The sequence below is a fragment of the Alligator mississippiensis genome, chromosome 8 (genome assembly GCF_030867095.1).
Source record: "Alligator mississippiensis isolate rAllMis1 chromosome 8, rAllMis1, whole genome shotgun sequence".
Lineage (NCBI taxonomy): Eukaryota > Metazoa > Chordata > Crocodylia > Alligatoridae > Alligator > Alligator mississippiensis.
The window spans coordinates 83,150,177-83,171,491 of NC_081831.1; the positions used below are offsets into that span (position 1 = coordinate 83,150,177).

Sequence of the window (21,315 nt, forward strand, 5' to 3'; positions counted from 1 at the left end):
CCTGGTGCAGTCAGGGGGGCCTATGGGAAGCCACCTCCCTGGTTACGGGCCCTTGGCGGAGTGCTGCAGGCAGCAGGGGCTGTGGTGTCTCTAGGAAGGCAAGTGTATTGCAGGTGAGGGGCTGCGCAGCCTGCCTAAGGGGAGCTTGCACCAGGGGACTGCAAGCACTGGGGTCACCAAGTTAGAAGGGAGGTGAGCTGTGGGGGAACGTATCAGCACGTGAAATAACTGCTGCATGAGAGGGGAGAGGAGAACCCTGGGGGTTGTGGAGTGTAAGATAAGGAAGAGTAAGATGGGGGAAGGAAATGTTTCATTTGTAGCTGGTGGGCAGGGGGTCTCATGGCCGTGATGGCGTGATCCAGGCTGAGAACCATACCCTGTCCCGCTGCTGATGGGATCATTTGGTGTTGTAGCCACATGTGTGAGTTGATGAGGACTCAGCATCCTGCCTCAGCCCAAGCCTCCTTGCAGTTCAGGGTCATTCAGGAGTCCTTGGAGCAGGTGGTCCCATGTGCACTGCTGCAGTCGTGCTGCTGTTCTCAAGCACTGGGGAAAGACTGGCCTTGACCGCCTGGGGACTTGCCAAAGCCAGCAGTGCTGCTGCGCCCAATGCCTGAGGGTATGGGGAGACCTGCCTTCCCTCTAGCACCTCACCTGGGGCTGGGGCCTCTGCATCCAAGCTTTGTCCCAGGGCCAAGCGCAAGCTGTGGCTGGGAGGTGGACCCCGGCTCTGGGGGGCAGCTGCCCTCTGTCCCAGCCACTGGGCAGTCTGCCCCAGACAGTGGCTTTCACAGGTGCCTGCTCCTGCTAACCAGTGACATTGCTGGCAGGGGAGAGGCTCTGGTGTTCGGCCTTGTGGTTGCAGCTCCTGGGGGCAGCAGGGCTGGAGGTGCTGTAACACAACCCCCAGGGTGCACGCAGGGGGAGGCAGTTGCTTCCTGCAAAAGTGGGATGTGTAGTTCCCCCCCATGGCAGGCAGGGCAGGCTCCTAGGGCCAATGCCCGGTCCCTGCAGGAGGTGATGACCTGTTCAGTCCTGGATGTTCCTGTTGCAGCTGATGCTTGTTCTAGGCACTGAAGTGAGACCCTCCCAAGCTGGCCAGGCCCTGCTAAGAGCACTGGACCCAAGTGTGGGCCTAGAGCGGGGGTTGAATCCATCATGCTGCTGCCCCAGAGCATGAGCTGTCACTCTGTGGACCAAGGCAGCTGTAGAGGGGATGTGGTGTCTGTCACCTTGAGCGGGAGAACCAGCTGCCCTGCCATGCCTTGCCATAGCTGGCAGCAGGCGTAGGCCAGGAGTCTGCTGGTAAAGCCTGGGCCTGGCAAGCAGCCCTGGCACTGCCTTCTGGGGACGGCTGGGGCTTGGCAAGCCATGTAACCCTGCCCTTCAGGGCAGCAGCACACCATCCTCCCTGTGCCCATGTCTGATCCCAGCTCGGAAAAGTGGGCAACTAGCAGCTGGAGGGGGTGGTGAGTAGCTGCGCTTCTGGGGTGGGAGCATCTACCCCCAGTGCCCAGAGACCTGCTGTGGCTCTGCCCAGAGTTGTGCCCCTGCCCATGAGTGTCAGCCCCCTGGCTCCGAGCAAGGCCTGAGTAGGCACAGACCAGCACCAGCCTAATCTATGCAGTGCCCAAGCTGATGGCCATAAAGTAGGATGAGAGGGGACCAGATCCTGCAGCACTCCACCTGTGTGCACACGGGCCGAGAGCAGGTGTTTCCTGCTGCACCAGGCTTGCTGGCTCATGTCCGTGGGGGTGGCTCTTTTGCCTGCTCTGTAAGCCAGGAAACTGCTGGGTGATGCCTTCTCCAGCCGTTTGCTGCTGTGGGGACCAGCAAGGTGAGTGGACTCAGGCAGACTAGGCCGAGACCAGCCTAGAACTGCTGCAGGTAAGTGGCTGCTATACCCGCTGGCACCAAGCAGGGGGGCCAGGCTGCCCCAAGAAGGCAGCAAGGCCATGGCCCATGTCAAACATAATGATATTTATAGCAAAAATAGGCTTTTTCTGTAGCTTCCAGACACGCAGTTTTCTTCACACACGTACGCAGTAAACAGGTTGACTGAAGCAGCGCGCAGGCGGGCCTTGCCGCCCTCCCTCATACTCCAGGGGCAGGACCTGGCCTGCACCCCTGGAGCCAAGCTGGGGTCCTGGAGCAGCACCTAGCCAAGGAGGGGACATGCCCATGGCAGGGGGACTGGACAGCTCTGGGCTGCCCTGCACCACCCCTGCCTGGTGGTCCCACTTGCCTCAGCTCCCAGGGCAGGAGCAGGCCTCACACTGGCAGCGAGCAGCCAGCCACAGGGGCCAGGGCCAGCTCCCAGGAGAACATGCCCTCCCTGATCCTGCACTCACCCTCTGCCTCTCAGCACCAAGAAAGCGCAGCAGAAGCCTGCAGGAGGGACCCTCAGTTTCTGCCCTGCTGCAGCCTCCACCAGGAACCGCAGCCACCCTCCCTGCCTGCCCTGGGGCTGGGCAGTGCCAGCCGCCCCCCAGCCACAGGCTCAGTGTGGAGTAGGCCTGGCCAGCAGCTCCCTCTGCCCCAAAAAGGGTTTGGCACAGGAGTGAGGGCAGGGGGCTGCACTGGCAGGGGAGGGAGGGGGCGGCCTGCCGCCCAGCCCAAGGCTTGCGAGGGGCTGAGCTCCCTGAAGCAGATTGGAGCCAGCCTCTCCCCTGCCACCGGCTGCAGTTTGCCCATTGCCTGGCCCCATGCCCACGATGTTCCTCAGGAAGAAGCTTCATCGCCAGGGAGGCACCAGATCAGCACAGTGGGAGGGCCTGGCTTCACGGCTTGGCCTGTTGCTGCCCGTCGGAGCTGGCTTCAGCAGCGCTGGAGGATGGGGTGCAGCTTTGGCAGCCCTCCCTGCCGCAGCTTGGACTCTCCTCACAGCTTGGTCATTGCACATCACGGGCCACGCATTGTGGCCCACAGGGAAAAGGAAAGTCAGTCTGGTAACCGGAGCAGACAGAGTGCCCTGCCCCGCGCTGGCCAGCCGTTTGCGCGGGTGGGCACCGGTCCAGCTAGATCATGTACTGGGTGATGGCGCGCAGCGCATACAGCAGCTCCGCCTGCATCCGGGCTTCCAGGATGAGCAGGTTCACGTGGACCTGTGGAGGCAAGATAGGCTGAACCCCAGCAGCAGGTGACCCCAACCATGCACTCTGGACTGCAGCTCCCCCTCCCCCCCGCCTGCTCCAGCATCCATGACGTTCCCCAGGAAGCTTTGTCACTAGGGAGGCGCCAGGCCAGCATCTTCATAGACTGCATAGACATTAGGGCTGGAAGGGACCTTGTAAGATCATCAGGTCCAGCCTCCTGCCCCAGAGGCAGGAGGGGTCAAAGGATCTTAGCAAGGTAAACATCCAAATGTTTCTTGGGTCCCTGATGCCAGGAAGCTCCTGCCCACTGGAGGGCTGTGCTGTCTAGGGCTGGGCCATGCACCGCTTGCCCCAGGGAAGTGGTGGTGGAAAGGCAAGGAGCCAGCCCTGTTGCTCAGAGACGGGGTTTGCTGGCCAAGGTTGTGTGCTCCCCCCTGCCTGCACCTTCTCGCTGTGCTTGAACTGCTTCCAGAAGCGGTCAAACGTCTCAGGGTTTGTCTTCTCAGGGTAGCACGTCACAGTTTTGATGTACACTTTGAGCGCCCGCTCCAGGAGCTGGTTCACTTCAGCATAGTCGTAGTCGTCGTACCTGCAGGAAGCCAGGGTACGTCAGAGGCAGCTCCTGCCCAGCCCGATGCCATGGTCACACAGGGCAAACGCCCCTACCCTGGGGCACGAGCGGTGTGAGCTGGGGGCAGCAGCGGTTGTTAGGAGGTGCTACCAGCAGCTGGTGCCACCCACTTGGGCTCGTGATGCTGACGCAGCTGAGTGACCCCTGGAGTGGGGAGAGCAATGGGGTACCCAGCTGCTTCACCAGCCAGTCCAGGGTTCGGGACAAGCCTGCTCATGCTCCAAGCCTGTCCCTGAGATCTGGGCAGGGCTTTGCTGGCCCCAGGGATCAGGCCAGACTCCTGCGGCACAACACCATGCCCCTACCCAGTCTTGTTCCCCAGTCCGTGGCCCCACTCCCTCCCCTCAATCCGGGCAGGGCAGGGCCAGGCTACCTGATCCCAAACATGCAGTGAATGTAGTTCCAGATGCCGCGCTTGAAGGCCGAGGGCTCGCAGCCCTGCCGCTTGGCCATAACACTGCCGTGCAGCCCGTCCACGGTGCGGAACTTCTCATCCAGGAGGTGCCCAATGTCGGAGTAGAGCCTGTTCACCAGCGAGAAGCCGTGGTCCTCCCAGGAGTAGTCCTGCCCCCAAGCAACGTGTCAGGGCCCACCTGCTCCAGCTCCCCACAGCCCAGGAGCCTTCCCACCCCCAGCAGCTGCTGCTGCCTTCAGGGAGGTGCCTGGACATGGCAGCCTGGTCCTGCCGCTGGCAAGTGGCTCTGGCCTGCAGGGCCCAGGAGCAGGACTCCGGCACCAGAGCCAGTCACTTCAACTTGCTCCTCACCCGACCCTGTGAAACGGGGAGGCCTTTCTGGTGACTGCTGCAAGGCCCAGGGCCTGATGCCACCTCCTGCTGGCACGCACAGCCCTGTGGACGCACACAGCCCTCCCTGCCCCAGGCTGATCCCATCTCCTGGTGCCAGTGCTCACCTGGACTCTGAAGATCTGTGTGTGATCCTCGTCGCGCCGGGCAAAGTCCTGGTATGCGAAGTCGGGGTCCTGCAGGTAGCAGGAGAGGTCTGCGGTGCTGACAGCTTCCCCGTGCAAGTCTGAGGGAGACAGAGACCCGGCGCCCCAGGCACATTGGGACGGAGCTGCCACCAGGCCAGGCAGCAGTGACCTCCCGACCCTCCACTGTTGCTGGACAGAAGCAGAACCCCAGGCCCCAGCAGAGCCTGCGGCTCCCAGAGCGCTGGGCCCTGTGGAGGTGTCACACTGGCGCAGGCCTGTGCCCAGCCTGTTCTCAGGGGCTTCCATCATGTGGGATTTGCAGCAACCGAGCCCTCCCTGCCGTGGGGGGGCAGGCAGGGGTCCGCACCCATGGGCTGCTCCCGGGATTCCCTGCTGCTGGGCTCTGGCCTGCCCCTCTCACCTTCCTCCCTGTCTGGCTGGGGCAGCCTCGTCTCCTCCCTGCCCTCGGCCTCTGGGTGGATCTTCTGGGCACGGTCCCGCAGCGACTCCAGCTCCACGCAGGAGTCCAGGGACTGCGCAGGGGGAGAGAGTGGGATGAGCGCGGCTCCATGGATACCCAGGCCCCTGGTATGGGTGGGGTGGGTACAGGGGGGCTGCCCAGGGCTCACCCGCTTGCGGTTGATACGCAACAGTTCCTGGCTGCAGCCATTGCCACTGCCAGCCTCGCAGAAGCACTGGTTCCCAGGTGAGGTGGGTGCTGGCACAGCCCGGCCATCTGGCCGCTCGTCCTGCCCACAGCCGCACCCAAAGACGAAGCTGGCCAGGGCGTGGCAGTGCGCCAGGAGCACCACGGCGTGGACCAGCTCGGCCAGAGACCAGCTCTGCTCGCTGATCTTCAGAAGCTTCTGCAGGGGCAGGGGGCACACGGACAGACTGACGCCACAGCAGGGGACGGCCACCCCCACCCCCCGGGGCTTCTCCGCCTGCCCTTCACCCACCCGCTGCTCACCTCAATGTGCTCCTTGCTGACCAGCCAGGGCCGGTGCGCCAGGATCTTGTTGATCTCATTGAGGTTGCGGAGCTTGGGCGGGGTAAAGGCCAGGCCCCGCAGCCACTGGGGGTCCCCCCCCATGCGCAGGAACTGCAGCACATGCAGATTCACCAGGTAGCGGCACTGGTGCCGGGCAGCTGCCTGCAAGAGCCAGTCTGAGCCTCAGCACCCCCTGCCGAGGATGGCCAGGCTGAGCCCTGTGCCTGCCAAGCAGCCAGCAGAAGCAGCACGAGGTTCCACCCCAGCCGAAACTGGGTGCAAGCCCCAGGCGCTGCCCATGCACCCAGCTGGTCATGGCCAGGCAGGTGGCAGAGCACTGCCCGGGGACGCACCATGATGGCGATGTAGTGCCGGCAGGCGAAGGGCAGCGGGCCGTCCATGTGCAGCAGGTAGTGCTGTGTCTTGAGGAAGCTGTCCAGGTACTGCGGGTGGTAGCCCATCTGCTGCGTCACGGCCTCCGCGCGGCCCCGGCTGGCCAGCGCCTTCACGAACAGGAACTGGGGCCGTTCGGGGTCACTGCTAGTCATCTTCCCCACCTGTTGGGACAGCCATGTCAGAGCTGGCGGCTCCCACAGGACCTGCCCCCTCCACACCCTGGCCTCAGCAGGACACGCGTCTGTGATGCAGTTCATCTCAGTGCCCCAAAGCGGTGCCCAGAGCAGGCCCAGCTTTCCTGGGGCCAGCCCTTCCCATCCGGCTGCAGGGACTGGGACGAGAGACCCAGCTAGGGCTTCGTCACCGGGTCCCCGGTGCCCTAGTCCAGGAGGCCGTGGTTTCTTCCCTGCCTGCTTCTCTTGGGCACGGCTCGTGCCCTGAATGCACCAGGCCTGTGCCACGGGGACCTCCCCTGCCCTTCCCCACACCAGCAGCAGCCACTGGCAAGACCAGCACAAGCAGGAGGGTGCGTGCCCAGAGCACTGCAGCACTTCCCTGCACCCTGTGCAGCCAGAGGCCCCAGCGCAGGACCCGGATTGTGCATAACTAAGCAAGGACTGCATGACCCCACATGCCTGGCCCGCGCAAGAGCTCCTTCCACGGTGCCCCTGCCCGAGCCAGAGGCAGGATGGACCCGGACACAGCTGATGCCCTGTCTCCGGAGACTGCTCATAAGCTCCAGCGAAGTGCCCCAGGTCCAGACCCTCCAGCAGGGAGGATCAGGACGCACTGGGGACCGAGCAGCGTAGAAGCCAGTGCCCAGCACCACCTGCCTGAAGCAGCCTCCGCTGAAGGCTCCTGAACCGGTAGCACGAGGCCACTGCCAGGGGGAACCCGGACAAAGCTCAGGGCAGTGCTCAGGCCTGGAGAGCAGCGGCCAGGCCTGTGGCTGCCCCACGGCCCGACGCAGCTCCCAGCTCCCCTTGGCCAGGTCCCAGGCCCGGAGGCGGCACCACGCAGACAGCACCTCGCAGCTGGCCTGGCCCCTGGCACCGGAGCCCACCGGGGAGGAGCAGAGGCTGCCACGCTACTGACCCCACGCCAGGCTCAGTGCTGGCACCCGGGGAGGCAGCTGCTGCCTGCAGCCCACACTAGCAGCGAGGAGAGGAAGGAACCCTGTGGGCGTCTGGCTGCTCGTGGCACCTGCCCACCTTCCTGCGCCCAGGGCATTCACACCAGCAGACGTCCCCCGCCAGGGTCAGCCCCAGCCCCAGCCCCAGCCCCAGGCTGTGGGCGCAGCTCAGGGCAGGGCAGGGCCGGCTCCACGGGGGCGAGCGTGCCCTGCGGCGGGTCGGGTCGGGTCGGGTCGGGTGGCTGACAGCCCCACGCACCCGAGCCCTGGCTGCCCCCGCAGCAGCGGGCAGTGAGCGCGGAGCTGCCCCTGGCTCCAGCCTGCCCGGGACAAGCGGGGACCCCGGCCCAGGAGCCGAGCCGAGCCGAGCCCCCCCCGCCGCTGCAGGGGCCCCGGTGCTCCGCGTCCCGTCCCGTCCCGCCCCGCCGGGCGGCAGCCTGCTGCCCCGACGGGGCCCGTCCCGCACGGCCCCGCGGCCGAGCCCCATTGTCCGGCGGTGCGGGGAGGGGCGGGGCGTGCGGGGAGCGCCCCTGGCGGCCCGCGCGGGCGCTGCAGGAGCAGAGAGAAAAACAAGTTTGATTGGCAGTGCCGGCGCATCCCGCACCGCACCGCACCGCCCCGCGCCGCGCCGGGCCGGGCCGCGCCGCCCCGCGCCAGCCCTGGGGCGCGCTCCCGGCCCCGCTGCAGCAGCGCGGGCGGCGGGGGCTGGGCGCGGAGGTGCGGGGCTGCCGGGCACTTCTCCCGCAGCGCGGCGCGTCGCAGGCCCTGCCTACCTGCCGCTGGCGCTGGCACGGGGCGCCCGGCGGGTGCTCGGCGCTGTGCGGGCACAGGAGCATGGCGCCCCCAGCTCCCGCAGCGCCCCGCACCGCACCGCACCGCACCGCGCTCCTCCGCTCCCCGCTCCGCGCCGGCTGCCAGCGCAGGGCCCGGGGGCGGGGCCGGCCGGCGCCGCGGCCAATGGGCGGGCCCGGGGGCGCGGCCGCCCGGGGGGCGCGGCCAATGGGCGCGCGGGGGCGGGGCCCGGGGCCGCACGCGGGTGCGGGTGGAAAGTTACCTGTCCGTCACGCACCGCACCGCCCTGTGGGGGGCGGGGCGAGCGGGAGCAGGGCCAGATGCCGCGTGCGGGGCGGGGCGGGGCTTATTGGCGTTGGACCGGGCGCGAAGTTTATTGGCGCTGCCCGGGTGCGGTGCGGTGCGGTGCGGTGCGGGGTTTATTGGAGGTGGCCGGGTGCGGGCGCTCACTGCGCGGCGCGGTGTTTGTCCCTCCTGGCGGAGTCCTGGCGTGCCCGGGGGGGCGGCCCGGCCCTGCGCGGGGCGCCCTCCTCCTCGGCGGCTGCTGCGGGTGCCGGGCCCGCGCGCGCGCCCGCCCGGCCCTGCGGGGACAGGACGGGAGCGGCCAGGCCGGGCCGGGGCGGGGCGGGGCGGGGCGCGGCGCGGCCGCCGCGCGGGGCTCACCAGGATCTGCGACGGCGCCAGGCCCAGCAGCGCGTCCAGCGGCGCCGCGCGTTTGCCGTCGGGGCCGCGGCTCAGCTTGAGGCGGTTCTTCTCCAGCAGTTCGCACTGGGCGCGCAGGGCCTCTGCGGGGCGGGCCGAGGGCTGGCACCGCGCCGCACCGCACCGCACCGCACCGCACCGCGCCAGGGGGGGGACGACGGGGCCGGGCCGGGCCCCACGTACCCAGCAGCTCCGGCTCCGGGTCCTTGAGCAGCGGGACGAAGGCGCGGTACGAGGTCTCCTGCTTGGTCCCTGCAACAGCGCAACAGCGGGGCCGTGGGGCGGCGCGGCGCGGCGCGGCGCGGCGGTGCAGGGAGCGGGCTGGGGCGCCGTCGGGGCGCACCTGGGGCCCCGCGCTGCAGGCGGCACACGTGGTAGGTGCCCCGCGGGGCGAGGAACTTGGCGGCGCGGTCGCCGGGCGCCTTGGGCAGGAAGAGCAGCTTGAGCGCGCCCAGCTCGTCGCACAGGTCGATGGGCTCTGCGGGGCGGGAGCGGCTCAGCGCGGCCCCGGGCCCGCCCGCCCGCCCGCCCGGCCCCGCGGCGCTCACCGGCGGGCGGCAGCCCCAGGCGGGCGCGCACGTACTGCAGCAGCAGCGGCACGGGGCAGTCGGTGTTGGCCAGGAACTGCCGCCGGTCTGCGGGGACCCGGAGCTGCGGGGGGCGGGCCGGGGACCGGGCCCCGCACCCCGCACCGCGCCCTCGCCCCCGCACCTCCGTGCCGGATGCAGATGAACATCCTGCCGCTGCCGGGGCGGTGCGGCGAGGGCAGCAGGGCCCGGCCGCCGGCCCCCAGGTGTTGTGACGTCAGCAGGGCCCCGGCTCCAGCTGTTGTGACGTCACCGGGGTGGGCTGCGCCGCCGGGGGGCCCGGCTGCAGCCTGGCACGGCTGCGGGCACCGGGGCCCCGAGCTGCCAGCCCCAGGACAGACAGATAACACGGGCTCCCAAAGTAACTCCTTTTATTCCCTGGAAAGCCGCGGGTGTTGGGGCAGGGGCCGGGACGAGCCTGCGGTGGGGCCCTGTCCCCTGGTGTGTGGGCATGGGAAGGTGTGGGGCGCATAGGCAGGGCGCCAGGTGCTGCTGGCGGCACTGGGGTGGGGGGGGCAGGGCACAGGCACGGGGTGTCCGGAGATGGCACATTGGGGGGGGGGTCTGGGCTGAGGGCAGGGCATGGGGGTCCGAGGCCACAAGGTGTTGAGCACTGGCTTGGGGCAGGACATGGGATGGGGGTGTTGGGAGCTGGGCAGGGGGTTGGGGGAAGCCTGCTGGTGCCTTCACAGGCCCCCAATGTCCTTCTTTAAAGGAAGGGGCCCAGATCTGGGGCCTAGGGGGGCCCAGCTGTCAGTAACGGGCTCCTGGCCCTCCTTGGGGAGCAGCTCGCTGACGTGGCAGATGCTCTCACTGTAGTTGGGTGTGAAGCTCTCCACCATGTCCTTGGGGACACCGGCCCACTCCTGCAGAACACGCCAGGGTGTGAGTGAGGCTGGCCCCATGCCCTCGGCTGCCCCACGTGCCCCTGGCTGCCCCGTACTCCCCCAGCCACCCCACGTGCCCCCGGCCCTTTGGGCTCGGCTCCATCCCCTGCTGCAGCTGCAGGGAGCTGTGCCCTGCCCGTAAGGCTGGCGGCTGCGCTGGCTGGGAGCCCGGCAGGCCCAGGCCTGCTTCAGCCCTGCCTGCCGCGTGTCTGTCCCGCCTGCTCTGACCGAGCCACGGGGGCAGGCGGGGGGTCTGTCTGTTCCCGAGCTGCTGTGGCCACAGCCCGGCTGCATGTTGGGCATGGGGGCGCTGGCAGTGCGGGCGCCACCTCCCCTACCTGGAAGTTGCCCTTGTGGGTGTTGAAGAGCTCGTCGAAGGTCTTACTGGGGTTGGGCACCTGGGGCATGAAGACGACCCACACTCTGCAATGGGAGACGCAGTCAGCAGGGAACAGCCGTGCTGGGACTGCACCAGGGCTCCGGGCCTCCGCCAGAGCCCTCCACCCTCCCCTGCCCCCTGCTCCCCACAGACATGGCCCCAGGCACATGCTCTCTTCTCAGCTCTTGCACTCACCTCTCCATGCGGACCAGCATCACAACGAGGACCAGCAGCACCACGCCGGAGACCACTGGGATCAGGACTGTCCGCACCCAGTACCGGGGCAGTGGCTCCCCGGTGGAGTCTGCGGGGGCAGGCTAGGGTCAGCCTGGCCTTGCTAACTGGTGGGCAGGGCCAGGCCCAGGGGGCTTGTGTGGCTTGGGCTGGGGCCTGGATGGGCAGGAGGGAGCCTGGGGGCAGTGAGGACTGTGCTGCTTCTCCACCCAGGAGTGGGGAGTGACCAGCCCTGGTCAGAGGGATGGGGCAGGGCGGGGGGCTGTGGGCCCAACCCCGTGCAGGGCAGGCAGCAAGCTGCTGACTGGGGGTCAGCAACGGGGGTGCGCTGCAGCTGTGGTAGTAGCTGTGGGCTTCTCCACAGCCTCTGGCAGCAGGGCCTGCACGGTGACCCCCGGCACGGCCGCGTGTCCCTCCCGCCACGGGCGCCCCCCGCACTCACTGTGGGCCATTGTGTTGCCCCAGTACACGGGGACGCTCCACTCGCTCCAGAGCTGCGTGGAGCCGCAGTACTGGTTGATCTTGCTGCGCACCTGGAAGGTGTATTTCTTCTCCTCATCCACGCTGGGGAAGGAGAACAGCTGACCGTTCACCCCGTGCACCTGCAGAGAGACAGAGGTCTGGGGGCCGTGTGGGTGTGGGGGGGCCACAGCATAGAGCTCTGCTCCGAGGTGTGGGGAGATGGCCTTGGCCGTGGCCTCTCTAGTCCCCCTTCCCAGGGCCCAGGCTTGGCCCACTTCCCCCCCACCTTGACATGGCTCCCGGGTGGGAGGTGAGGGGCCCAGCTGGGCAGCTTTACCGTCCAGTCCGTGTCCTTGTTGCTCCTGTAGCGCACAGCATGCTCCACACACTGTTGACGGGGGTACGGCGTGTGCCAGCTCAGCTGCAGCTGATGGTTGCTCATGTTCTGGAGCGTGAGGTTCACTGGCGGGTCGGGCTTCACTGCAGCAAGCACACGTGGGGTCTTGGTGGGCCACCAAACACCCCCCCCTTCCCCCCCCGGCCCCAGGGGCCGACCTGCAGGGCCAGGGGCATGGCCTGGAAACCTCCCCCTGCCCACGGACAAAGGGAGCCCGTGCTCATACCCGTACCCTGACCCTGTGTGCTCCCCAATCCCCAAGCATCCGGCTGTGCAAGGGCCGGCTGTTCCTTGGTGGTGTGGCATCCCTGCTGGGTCCTGGCCATGGGGCCAGGCTGGGACAGGAGCTGAGGTCCAGCCAAAACATGACCCCTCACCCTGGCTGTTTGGGCTGCGGGGTCAGGACGGGGCCTTGGAGACCCGAGCCCCAGACAAGTGCCCGAGCTCTGCTCAGAGCTCCCACCTCACCCCAAGGGTCCTGCGGGGCAATGGAGGTCCTTGGGGAGACCTCCTGGGGCAGAAGCTGGTCATACCAAGGTCCTGGAGCTTCATGTCGTAGGTGGGGATGACTTGGGTCCTGCTGCCGTGGCTCGCATTGACGTGGACCCGGAAGGTCTGGAACAGCTTGATCTCGCTGTGGCTGAACCAGCAGCCCGTGTTGATGCCGTTGTGCTGCAGGTAACGCTGGCACTCCGTCACTGCCGGCTGATGCTGGTACCTGCGCAGAGACGGGCGGGTGAGAAGAAAACCCATGCGCTCCTCCTGGTGGACACAGGGTCAGAGATCTGACCAGGGAAGCGGTCCTCTACAGGCCCTGGCCAGACAACAAGGGGCCCCGGCAGCTCCCTGCGACCAGTTCATCCGCTTCAGGGCTGCCCTGTGGAAGGCCAGGAACCGGCTCATCAACAGACGCCCAGACCCTACAGGCACGGACCGTGTTAACATGGGACTAAGTAAAGGGCACTGGTACTGCAGGAGGACAGAAGAGGACCACAGGAAAGAAATAGCAGAGCTCACCTGGGGGCAAGGGGTCTGGCATAGACTGTTTCAGGGGCAGGCCCTCTGAGGAGGGCTGTGAGTGAGAGTATGGGTATGGAGACGGGTGCACGGTGCAAACTGTATAACAGGTTTTCAATGGTTTAACTGTCAAAGTGTGCTTTGATCTGCCAAGTGAACCACAAAGGCCACTTAGCAGTGTTGGAGGTGAAATTATATATTTTTTTTTTTGGGGGGGGAAAGGATGGGTAGGTGAGTCCCCTGCGCATTGCCGCCAGGCCATGCACCCCTGTAGCCCGGACTCTGCGGGGCTGCCCTGCGGGGGTCCCGCAGCAGATGCTCGAGTGGTGTGCCAGGGGCTTGTGCGGCCTGGGAGCAGCTGCCTGCACCCTGCGGGGCAGAGCCCGGGGGATGCCCGTGGCCACAGGAGTGGGCTGCAGTGGCTGTGGCAGGCTGCCCTGGCAGGAGCTCTTGCCAAAGGAGGGGGCGGGGGCGTACCAGTAGTAGAGCGAGTAGTTGGCAGCCGGCTGGTCCTCCTGGTTGCCCCACATGCAGGTCATGTACTCGTCATTGAAGACCACGCACTTCACACCTGCAGGACGGGTGTGAAGTGAGCAGAGCAGAGCGGCTGAGCTGCTGGCCTGGGGACCCGGCCACCCGCAGTAAGTTCCCACCTGGGGCAGCACAGGCCACAGAGCCCCCGGAGAAGGCCGCGCACCTGGGTTGGCAGGATGTGCTGAGCTGGCTCGGGGCTGTCCCTGCTGCCCACCCACCGTGCTGTCCTGCCCACACTAATCGTGCCGTGTGCCCATGACAGATGCCAGCCAGGCCCTGCACAGGCTGGGGGCTGTGGCGAGCTCAGGAGAGCCCAGCTGAAGGATGGGGCGAGATGCTTCAGGGGTCAAAAGGCATCTTACGTGGGCAGCCTGGCCACATAGGCTCTGCGGTGCTGGACAGGCTGGAGCAGGCCGAGCCAGGACTGCACGCAAGCCTGGGCGGCTGTAGCAACACCCGCAGCCCACGTAGACCTGCTGATGCGCAGCAAGGTGGGTTTGTGCTCCGGGGTCTCTCTGCCCCCCTGGGCTGGACCACAGGGAGCCCCAACTGGGCACAGGAGACTTCATCCTGACACATCCCGCAGTCCGCCCTCTGCCAGAGGCACAGCCGTGACCTGCCGGCTTGGTCCAGAGCTTCCCGCTGCCTCGGCTCTGCTGGGGCAAGGCTGGACCGGGCTGGACCTCGGCTCACAGCTGCGCAGGCAGCCCAGTACTGACTGCCAGACAGCTCTCTCTAGAGCCCCTGGAGCGAAAATGCCCCGCTTTGGCTGCTTCTCGCTGCAGGGGCCCGTGGCGGGCGGCATAGGGGGTGAATGCAGCCCCAGGGTGCCTGGAGCACCCTGACACGGCTGCTTGTGCTGCCAATGTGGCTGGGTTCAGGGGAGAGGAAAGGAGGTGTTTGGGGTGCCCGGGAACTTCCAAAGGCAGCGGTCTCGTGCATGGGGCCTGGGACATGGGCACCACGTGGGCACAGAGGCTGTAGCGAAGCAGAGGTGCCCACGCGCTCCCTTGGCTGCAGCCCACGCCGTGCTGGGTGCCTCAGCTCCGTACCAAACCAAGCCTCTGTCTTCTGGCTGCGGAGCGCTACCCGGGACCTGGAGTCCCAGGCCGTGCAGTCGCAGCCCCAGTGCTGCTCCTTGTGCAGACAGGCCTGGGCCGGGCCCTAGCCTTGCAGGCGGCTGCGTCAGGCCCTGCTGCATGCTTTGCAGGCCAGCGGGTGGGCGGCTGCCTGGAACCCCGGCTCCCTCGTGCAAGGAGCTGCTCCCCGCGGCCCGGCCCTCGCGCCCTGCCCTGGGCTGCACGTCTGTCTTGTCCAGCCAGCTGCCTGGGGACACTTCAGCCACCCCACTGGCTACTGGAGCTCACCTCCAGGCCTCTCTTCCTCTCTGCAAACCACGTGGCTGGTCAAGGCCGCAGGGCACCACAACCCCTGGCAGCTGCACCGCTCACCCACAGGCACAATGGCATTCGTACCAGTGGCCAGGCACAGCCGGAGAGCCATGGTCAGAGCTGCCAGCAGCCCACGCCGGAGCACTCGCCTTCACCGCTTCGGGGTGGACACAAGGGCCGTCCACCCTGAGACGAGCTGACCAGAGAGCTGGCTTCATGCTGCTTCTGACCCTGGAAGCCACCTACCCCAGAGGCAGAAGCAGACTAGAGAGGAGCTTGCACTCGGTGCCTTGTGCCCGCTGGCTCCAGCCTGGCGAGCGCGGCGGATCTGAGTCTGGCTGACTGACGTGCTGCTCCCGGCCGCGAAGCAAGGGAAGGGGCTGCACAGAAGCCAGAGACATCCCAAGCCCTTCCTACCCTGCCCCATCCTTGCTGCCACCGGGCTTGGGCCTGCCAGATGCTACCCATGGGCAGTAGGGAGTTCCCAGGGGGCCTGACCCTGCATGACGTGTCCACCGAGTCCTGTGGCTTCCTGGACAAGAGGCCGCAGAGGCTGCCTTGGTGCTGATGTGAGCGTGGGTTGGAGCAGACTCATGCCGAGGAGGCTCTGCTGCTGCAGCCGTGCGCCTCTGTCCAGATCGCTATCAGGCCTCACATCCTGCCGCCCCCTCCCCCCGGCCCCCACTCCACAAGGGGCTGGGCGAAGCTCCGTCCTGTCGCGCTCCCACGTCCTGCAGCGAACAGCTGGGGGGTGGCCAGGAGCCAGCCTGCCAAGCATGGGGCCTGGCACCCTCGGGGTCTGCATTTCAGCACACCCCCATGATGCCTGGGGGGGATGGGCCGACGGGTTTGCAGTGGGGAGAATCAGCGATGGGACAAGCCCATGGCTACTTGCCCAGGGGTCTCTGCCGTGCCAGAGCATGGGGAGGCAGGCACGAAACGGCAGTGGGATGAGATGCACAGGTGGGCGCAGGGCATCCGTGTGCTGGGAATGCTGGGCAGACCCGAGCTGGGCCACGCTGCCCTGCGGATGCCAACCCCCCGCGCATCCGGGCGATCAGTGACCGTGGGGGGCTCCTGGGCATGGACAAGCAGAGCCAGGCCATGGTGGTGGCTGGTAGAAGCAGCAGCTGTTGCCAAGGGGAAAGGCACTGAAAAGAACAACACGGGGGCCCAGGAGTGGGAATGGGGCTTCGTCCAGGAAGGCGCTGCTCGGCCGCCCCAGGCTGGCAGAGCCAACCTACTACTGGTACGCCCCCGCCCCCGCCCCCTCAGAGCCAACGCCGGCCTGAGGAACAAGGCTTGGCTGGACTGCAGTGCCTGCGGCCACTGGGCAAAGCCTGCGACAGCTCAGGGTGAAGAAGCGGGTGGCTCCGGCTGGTCCCAAGCCCCAGCGCCTGCAGCAGCAGCAACACTGCTTGGCATCCGCACAGCTCCTGCCGGGGCCAGACTCACCAGCCTGGGACAATCCAAGGGCATCTCAGCGCCCCCGGCCAAGGCGGCGATTGCAGGGGTGCGTGGGCAGCCTGGGGAGATGCCACAGCCTCCACTGCACCTCTCTGCCGCCCCCACAGCTGGCACTGCCCACGCACCCTGTTTCCCAGCAAAATGGCCCCACTGTGCTCCCCTTGTCTGGGCTTGTGCCCCCGGCTGTGAGCTGCAGCTGGCGGGGCCGAATGCCTTCCCCTGCGGCAGCTTGAGGAAGTGACCAACACGGTGGCTCGGGGTTGATTTTCCCAGGAGGAACCAGATTCTCATGCAGCCTCACCCGCTGCCCCAGACACGCGGCAGAGCCCGGGGGGCCCATGCTGGTGCTACATACTGCCCCACGGACAGGAACTGGGGCTGGAGACGTGCTGGCCCAGGACTTGGCCCCCGGCAGGGATATCACCCTGCCCTGCCCCAGAGAGGTGACCCGCCTGGTGCCCCACAGGCAGCCGGCCGGCCACGGTGGCACCGCGCTCGCTGCTGCAAGCTGCTACGAACCGGGCGCCCAAGGGAGGCAGCGTGCAGGATGTGGCGGAGGCAGCTGCCCGTGGCCCTGTCTGCCACGCACCCAGCCCTCCCCTGTGGACCCAAAGCCGGGCGGGGGTCAGCCCCCAGGGCAGCCAGACTGGCAAGCCCCCAGGGACCCCACCAGGCAACGAGAGGCCTGGAGCCCTGCCACACGGCCCGTGGGCAGGCTGAGCAGCCCTGGAGTGGACAGCCCCACACGCCCGTCCTGCCCGGGTCTGAGGCCCGTGGCTCCAGCTACGTCAGATGCCACCTTTCTGCACTGGTGGGGCACATGCTCGCCCTGACGCGTGCCTTGCATTCCTGGCCCATCCGGGGATGTGTCAAGGCCGCACGCACTTCCTTTCCCGGCGAGGCTCGGACGGGAGGAGCCGATCCGAGAGCAGCTGTTACCTTGTGAGCCGGGGGCGGCCGTGCCCAGCTGGCCGAGGCCGCAGAGCAGCAGCACCGCCAGGATCATGCCCGTGGCCTCCTGCGCTGCCCGCGCCCTCGTGGCTAGGAAGGCGCCGCGCCGCGCCGCAGCTGGAGGGATGGGAGCAGCCCCAGCAGCGCAGCCGAGCCACCTGCGTCACTGCCTCGAGCCCGGCGCTGTCACTGCAAAGCAGGAACCGCCGCACACCCGTGACTCACGCTTCCTGTGGAAACCCCGGCCTGCCACGGGGGCCCCACAGCAGCTCTGGTGCGCCACAGCTCAGGCACCAGAGCGCAGGGGCTGGGCAGGCCAGACAGGCAGGGGCAGGGCCCCAGCGCCGACCAGCCCCGTGGCCGTGGGGCACAAACACAGCCACGATGGAGGCAGCTGGCTGGCCACGCTGCGGCCCCTCGGGCTGGGCCTTGCACAGACCCTGGCCCTCCCCACCAGCCTGGGCGTGGGGCGCGGCCCCACCCGGCACCAGTGTGGACACAGGGCGTGGGCCCAGACGTGGGACACAGGGCATGACCCGGCCACCAGTGCGGGCACCCACGGACGGGCCACTGGCACACGGCCGGGCACAGGCACGTGGGCACATGGCATGGGCCCAGACACGGGTCAGGGGTCACTCTGGACACGCGGCGGGGCTGTGGCACACGTGGCCGCCAGGACACTGCCCGGCCCGAGCGCGGCACCATGACAGGCCGCAAGGGGGCGCGGCCGGGCGGCTCCGGCGGCGCTCGGCATTTTCCGTGACAGCGAGTGCCGTTCGGCTCTTTCCGTGGCCGCCGTGGCAGGCTCGAGCACCTCCGGCAGCGCTCGGCCATTTCCGGCAACGCTCGGCAATTTCCGTGACCTCCGAGGCGGGCTCGGGCCGTTCCGGCAGCCCTCGGCCGTTTCCGGCGGCGCTCGGCCCGGCGGAGCCGTGTTGTGGCCGCCCCCCCCGCCATGGCGGCCTTCGGCATCCTCAGCTACGAGCACCGGCCCCTCAAGCGGCCGCGCCTGGGCCCGCCCGACGTCTACCCGCAGGACCCCAAGCAGAAGGAGGTGGGGCCGGGCCGGGCCGGGCCGGGGGTTCACGCCCCGTGGGGGGCCCCTCCCCGTGCCTGGGGGCCCGCGGCGGGGTCACACCCTGCGTCTGGGGGAGGCCTGTCAGCGGGTCACGTGCCCGTGGGGGGGTCACCCCCGGCCTGGGGGGGGCTTCACGCTGGCCCTGGGGTCGTGGGTTCACGCCCGTGTTTGGGGGGGTCATGCCCGTGTCGGGGGGGGGCTGCAGTCTGTCCTCAGGGTTGTGGGGGGGTCACACCTGTGTCGGGGGGGAGGGGAGGGGGGCTGCAGTCTGTCCCCAGGGTTGTGGGGGGTCACACCCATGTCTGGGGGGGGGGGGCTGCAGTCTGTCCCCAGGGTTGTGGGGGGTCACACCCGTGTTGGGGGGGGGGGCTGCAGTCTGTCCCTGGGGTCATGGGGGGTCACACCCGTGTCGGGGGGGGGGTTGCAGTCTGTCCCCGGGGTCATGGGGGGTCACACCCGTGTCGGGGGGGGGCTGCAGTCTGTCCCTGGGGTCATGGGGGGTCACACCCGTGTCGGGGGGGGGGGGGGCTGCAGTCTGTCCCCGGGGTCATGGGGGGTCACACCCGTGTCGGGGGGGGGCTGCAGTCTGTCCCCGGGGTCATGGGGGGTCACACCCGTGTCGGGGGGGGGCTGCAGTCTGTCCCCGGGGTCGTGGGGGGTCACACCCGTGTCGGGGGGGGGGGGGGCTGCAGTCTGTCCCCGGGGTCGTGGGGGGTCACACCCGTGTCGGGGGGGGGCTGCAGTCTGTCCCTGGGGTCATGGGGGGTCACACCCGTGTCGGGGGGGGGGGGCTGCAGTCTGTCCCTGGGGTCATGGGGGGTCACACCCGTGTCGGGGGGGGGGGGGGCTGCAGTCTGTCCCCGGGGTCGTGGGGGGTCACACCCGTGTCGGGGGGGGGGGGGCTGCAGTCTGTCCCCGGGGTCATGGGGGGTCACACCCGTGTCGGGGGGGGGCTGCAGTCTGTCCCTGGGGTCATGGGGGGTCACACCCGTGTCGGGGGGGGGGGCTGCAGTCTGTCCCTGGGGTCATGGGGGGTCACACCCGTGTCGGGGGGGGGGGGGGGCTGCAGTCTGTCCCCGGGGTCGTGGGGGGTCACACCCGTGTCGGGGGGGGGGGGGGGGCTGCAGTCTGTGCCCGGGGTCGTGGGGGGTCACACCCGTGTCTGGGGGGGGGGCTGCAGTCTGTCCCCAGGGTTGTGGGGGGTCACACCCGTGTCGGGGGCGGGGGCGGGGGCTGCTGTCTGTCCTTGGGGTCGTGGGGGTCACACCCGTGTCTGGGGGGGGGCGGGGGCTGCTGTCTGTCCTTGGGGTCATGGGGGTCACACCCGTGTCTGGGGGGGGGCGGGGGCTGCTGTCTGTCCTTGGGGTCATGGGGGTCACACCCGTGTCTGGGGGGGGGCGGGGGCTGCTGTCTGTCCTTGCGGTTGTGGGGGTCATGCCCGTGTCTGGTGGGGGGGCTGCAGTCTGTCCCCAGGGTTGTGGGGGATTACACCCGGGGCTGGGGGCAGTGCCCCGTGTCTGGGGCCATAGGGGGAGTTGTGCCCCAGTCGCTGGGAGTGGTGGGGGTCATGCCCCGCGCCAGGAGAGCCATGCAGGCCCATGGCCGTGTCAGTCCGCAGCACTGCCTTATCCCCCAGGATGAGCTGACGGCCCTGAACGTGAAGCAGGGCTTCAACAACCAGCCGGCGGTGTCTGGCGACGAGCATGGCAGTGCCAAGAACGTCAACTTCAACCCTGCCAAGGTGAGCCCGGGTTGTGCCGGGAAGGGGGGAGCGCGTGGGCAGGGCTGGGCAGGTGACCCTGCGACCAGGGCCCTCGCTGTCGGATGGGTCCGAGGGTGGCGGGCCGAGTCCCCCTACCTGCAGCTAGACCCTGCATCCGTCCCCTCGGCAGGGTTCAGACGGCCCCATGCCGGAGCACCAGGGCTCACCCTTGTGGGCAAAGGAAGAGGGAGGTGGAAAGGCCAGTAGCGGGGACCTGGTTCAGGGTCAGTCTGGCTACGGTGCTGCCATGGCAGAGGATCAGCTTTGCTTTTAGGAGATAAGCATCTGGTGGCTCAGCCCTGGGAGCTTTAGAACAGGCCCGTGCCTCAGTTTCCCCATCTCTAGTCCTGGCCTGTGGCAGTCCGGTGTGGAAGGCAGGGAATCCCCATCTGTTTCTCCTGGCTGAGTTCCTGTCCCAGACTTATTACACGAGCTGTAGGAAGCTGAGTGGAGTTAGCTGCTGCTCCGGCCGTTTCTGCACATGTTATTGACTGTCTTGTCCCTCTCAGATCAGCTCCAATTTCAGCAGCATTATCGCAGAGAAGCTGCGCTGCAACACGCTGCCAGACACGGGAAGGCGGAAGCCTCAGGTGAACCAGAAGGATAACTTCTGGCTGGTGACGGCACGCTCTCAGAGCGCTATAAACAACTGGTTCACGGACCTGGCTGGGACTAAGCCCCTCACTCACCTGGCTAAAAAGGTACGTGTGGGGGAGGCTGCCAGGGAATGCAGCAGGTGTTGTGTGGCCAGGACCCCCTGCTTCCCCTCGTGTGGCTGCTGGCACATCTGAAGCTGGGCAGCAAAGAGGTTTGCTCCCTCTCCCTGGGAGGGAGTGTCCCAGGGTGGGCTGCTCATGTTCTCTGCATCTGCTAAATGAAAGCTCCTCATCACTTGGTCAGGGACTGGACTCAGTTTTGTCTTGCAGCTTGTGGACACACAGATTTTGTTTGAGTTTCAGTGGCTGTTAGCTGATCTGCTACTGCTGCTTTTACTTGGTATCATGCTTAGCTGAGGGAAGCTCTTGCTGCTCCAGTATTTTCAAGCTGTGGCTGTTGCGAGACTAACTAGAAGTAGTGGGCTGAGTGATTTCCCAGTTTTCTCTTGTAAAATGCAGGCTGCAGCTACGGGAAAGCTCTGTGCACTGGCTGGGCCAGCACCAAAGCATGGAGTATTTCTGTGCTCCAGGGAGGACACTTGGATGATGGAGTTAGGAATGTTTTGGGGACTGGAAGAGGAAAGAAAGTTATTAGTGTGTTGTTAGAGAGGCCTAACAAGAGGCAGACCTGGAGAAGGTTGTGGAGGTGGGTTGTCAAGCGGGGCCTGGGTGCCTGCTGGAAGCTGTGGTGCTGCAGCAGTGGTGTGTGTGAGGCAGGGCCTGCAGGTTGTCTGGCCCCCTGGCAGGGGAGTAGTCGGTCTTCCCCATTGCTGCGTGCCTTTGACTTTGGTGCTTGCATGTTTCTTTGTTCATAATTCATCCTCCCGCAGGGCCTGTATGT

General features: G+C 67.5%; 4 protein-coding genes across 10 annotated transcripts in view; 1 reads left to right on the forward strand and 3 right to left on the reverse strand.

Moving 5' to 3' along the window:
* Nucleotides 1–1,960: 1,960 nt before the first annotated feature.
* LOC102573425 (sestrin-3) lies at nt 1,961–8,090 on the reverse strand. 4 transcript variants are annotated; one of them, XM_059732949.1, is made up of 9 exons: nt 7,952–8,090; nt 6,004–6,207; nt 5,630–5,812; nt 5,289–5,525; nt 5,081–5,192; nt 4,639–4,757; nt 4,100–4,290; nt 3,540–3,684; nt 1,961–3,104 (listed from the first exon to the last, which is right to left on the reverse strand). In XM_059732949.1, the coding sequence occupies exons 1-9, from the start codon at nt 8,012–8,014 to the stop codon at nt 3,018–3,020; spliced, it is 1,341 nt and encodes a 446-aa protein (XP_059588932.1). In that variant the 5' UTR covers nt 8,015–8,090; the 3' UTR covers nt 1,961–3,017. The 4 variants fall into 4 exon arrangements, with proteins under 4 accessions (XP_059588932.1, XP_059588931.1, XP_006258123.2 ...); XM_059732948.1 differs by lacking the exon at nt 7,952–8,090 and adding an exon at nt 7,258–7,688; XM_006258061.4 differs by lacking the exon at nt 7,952–8,090 and having other exon boundaries at nt 6,004–7,339.
* A 326-nt stretch (nt 8,091–8,416) lies between these two features.
* C8HXorf65 (chromosome 8 CXorf65 homolog) lies at nt 8,417–9,476 on the reverse strand (the record flags this gene model as incomplete). The annotated part of the gene is made up of 5 exons (XM_059733128.1): nt 8,417–8,551; nt 8,634–8,755; nt 8,856–8,924; nt 9,016–9,150; nt 9,221–9,476. Coding segments are annotated over 5 exons (717 nt in total), but the record flags the coding sequence as incomplete, so codon positions are not given.
* Nucleotides 9,477–9,613: 137 nt separating this feature from the next.
* On the reverse strand, nt 9,614–17,435 carry IL2RG (interleukin 2 receptor subunit gamma). Of its 3 annotated transcripts, none has more exons than XM_019489201.2 (8): nt 16,967–17,435; nt 13,113–13,206; nt 12,152–12,336; nt 11,559–11,701; nt 11,202–11,361; nt 10,721–10,829; nt 10,485–10,569; nt 9,614–10,125 (listed from the first exon to the last, which is right to left on the reverse strand). In XM_019489201.2, the coding sequence occupies exons 1-8, from the start codon at nt 17,031–17,033 to the stop codon at nt 9,946–9,948; spliced, it is 1,023 nt and encodes a 340-aa protein (XP_019344746.1). In that variant the 5' UTR covers nt 17,034–17,435; the 3' UTR covers nt 9,614–9,945. The 3 variants fall into 3 exon arrangements, with proteins under 3 accessions (XP_019344746.1, XP_019344744.2, XP_019344745.1); XM_019489199.2 differs by lacking the exon at nt 16,967–17,435 and adding an exon at nt 15,059–15,183; XM_019489200.2 differs by lacking the exon at nt 16,967–17,435 and adding an exon at nt 14,807–15,043.
* A 454-nt stretch (nt 17,436–17,889) lies between these two features.
* Nucleotides 17,890–21,315, forward strand: part of MED12 (mediator complex subunit 12) — a 33,859-nt gene continuing 30,433 nt past the window's right edge. For both annotated transcript variants that reach the window (XM_019489202.2, XM_059732942.1), the window contains exons 1-3: nt 17,890–18,032; nt 19,693–19,797; nt 20,328–20,519. In XM_019489202.2, the coding sequence (XP_019344747.1) occupies nt 17,934–18,032; nt 19,693–19,797; nt 20,328–20,519 (396 nt within the window). In that variant the 5' untranslated portion in view covers nt 17,890–17,933. The remainder of the gene's footprint in view (nt 18,033–19,692; nt 19,798–20,327; nt 20,520–21,315) is intronic.

Bases quoted from the DNA above. Each gene is read 5' to 3' on its own strand.
- LOC102573425 (XM_006258061.4), bottom strand. From the start codon at position 6,669: ATGCAGTCCTTGCTTAGTTATGCACAATCCGGGTCCTGCGCTGGGGCC. The intron at 5,813-6,003 runs GTGCGTCCCCGG...TGGCTCTTGCAG, and splicing joins GGCACTACATCGCCATCATG to GCAGCTGCCCGGCACCAGTG. The intron at 4,291-4,638 runs GTGAGCACTGGC...GCTTGGGGGCAG, and splicing joins CACAGATCTTCAGAGTCCAG to GACTACTCCTGGGAGGACCA.
- IL2RG (XM_019489200.2), bottom strand. From the start codon at position 14,987: ATGGGGCAGGGTAGGAAGGGCTTGGGATGTCTCTGGCTTCTGTGCAGC. The intron at 13,207-14,806 runs GTAGGTGGCTTC...CCCGTCCTGCAG, and splicing joins AGTCTGCTTCTGCCTCTGGG to GTGTGAAGTGCGTGGTCTTC. The intron at 11,702-12,151 runs GTATGACCAGCT...TGCTTGCTGCAG, and splicing joins CATGAAGCTCCAGGACCTTG to TGAAGCCCGACCCGCCAGTG.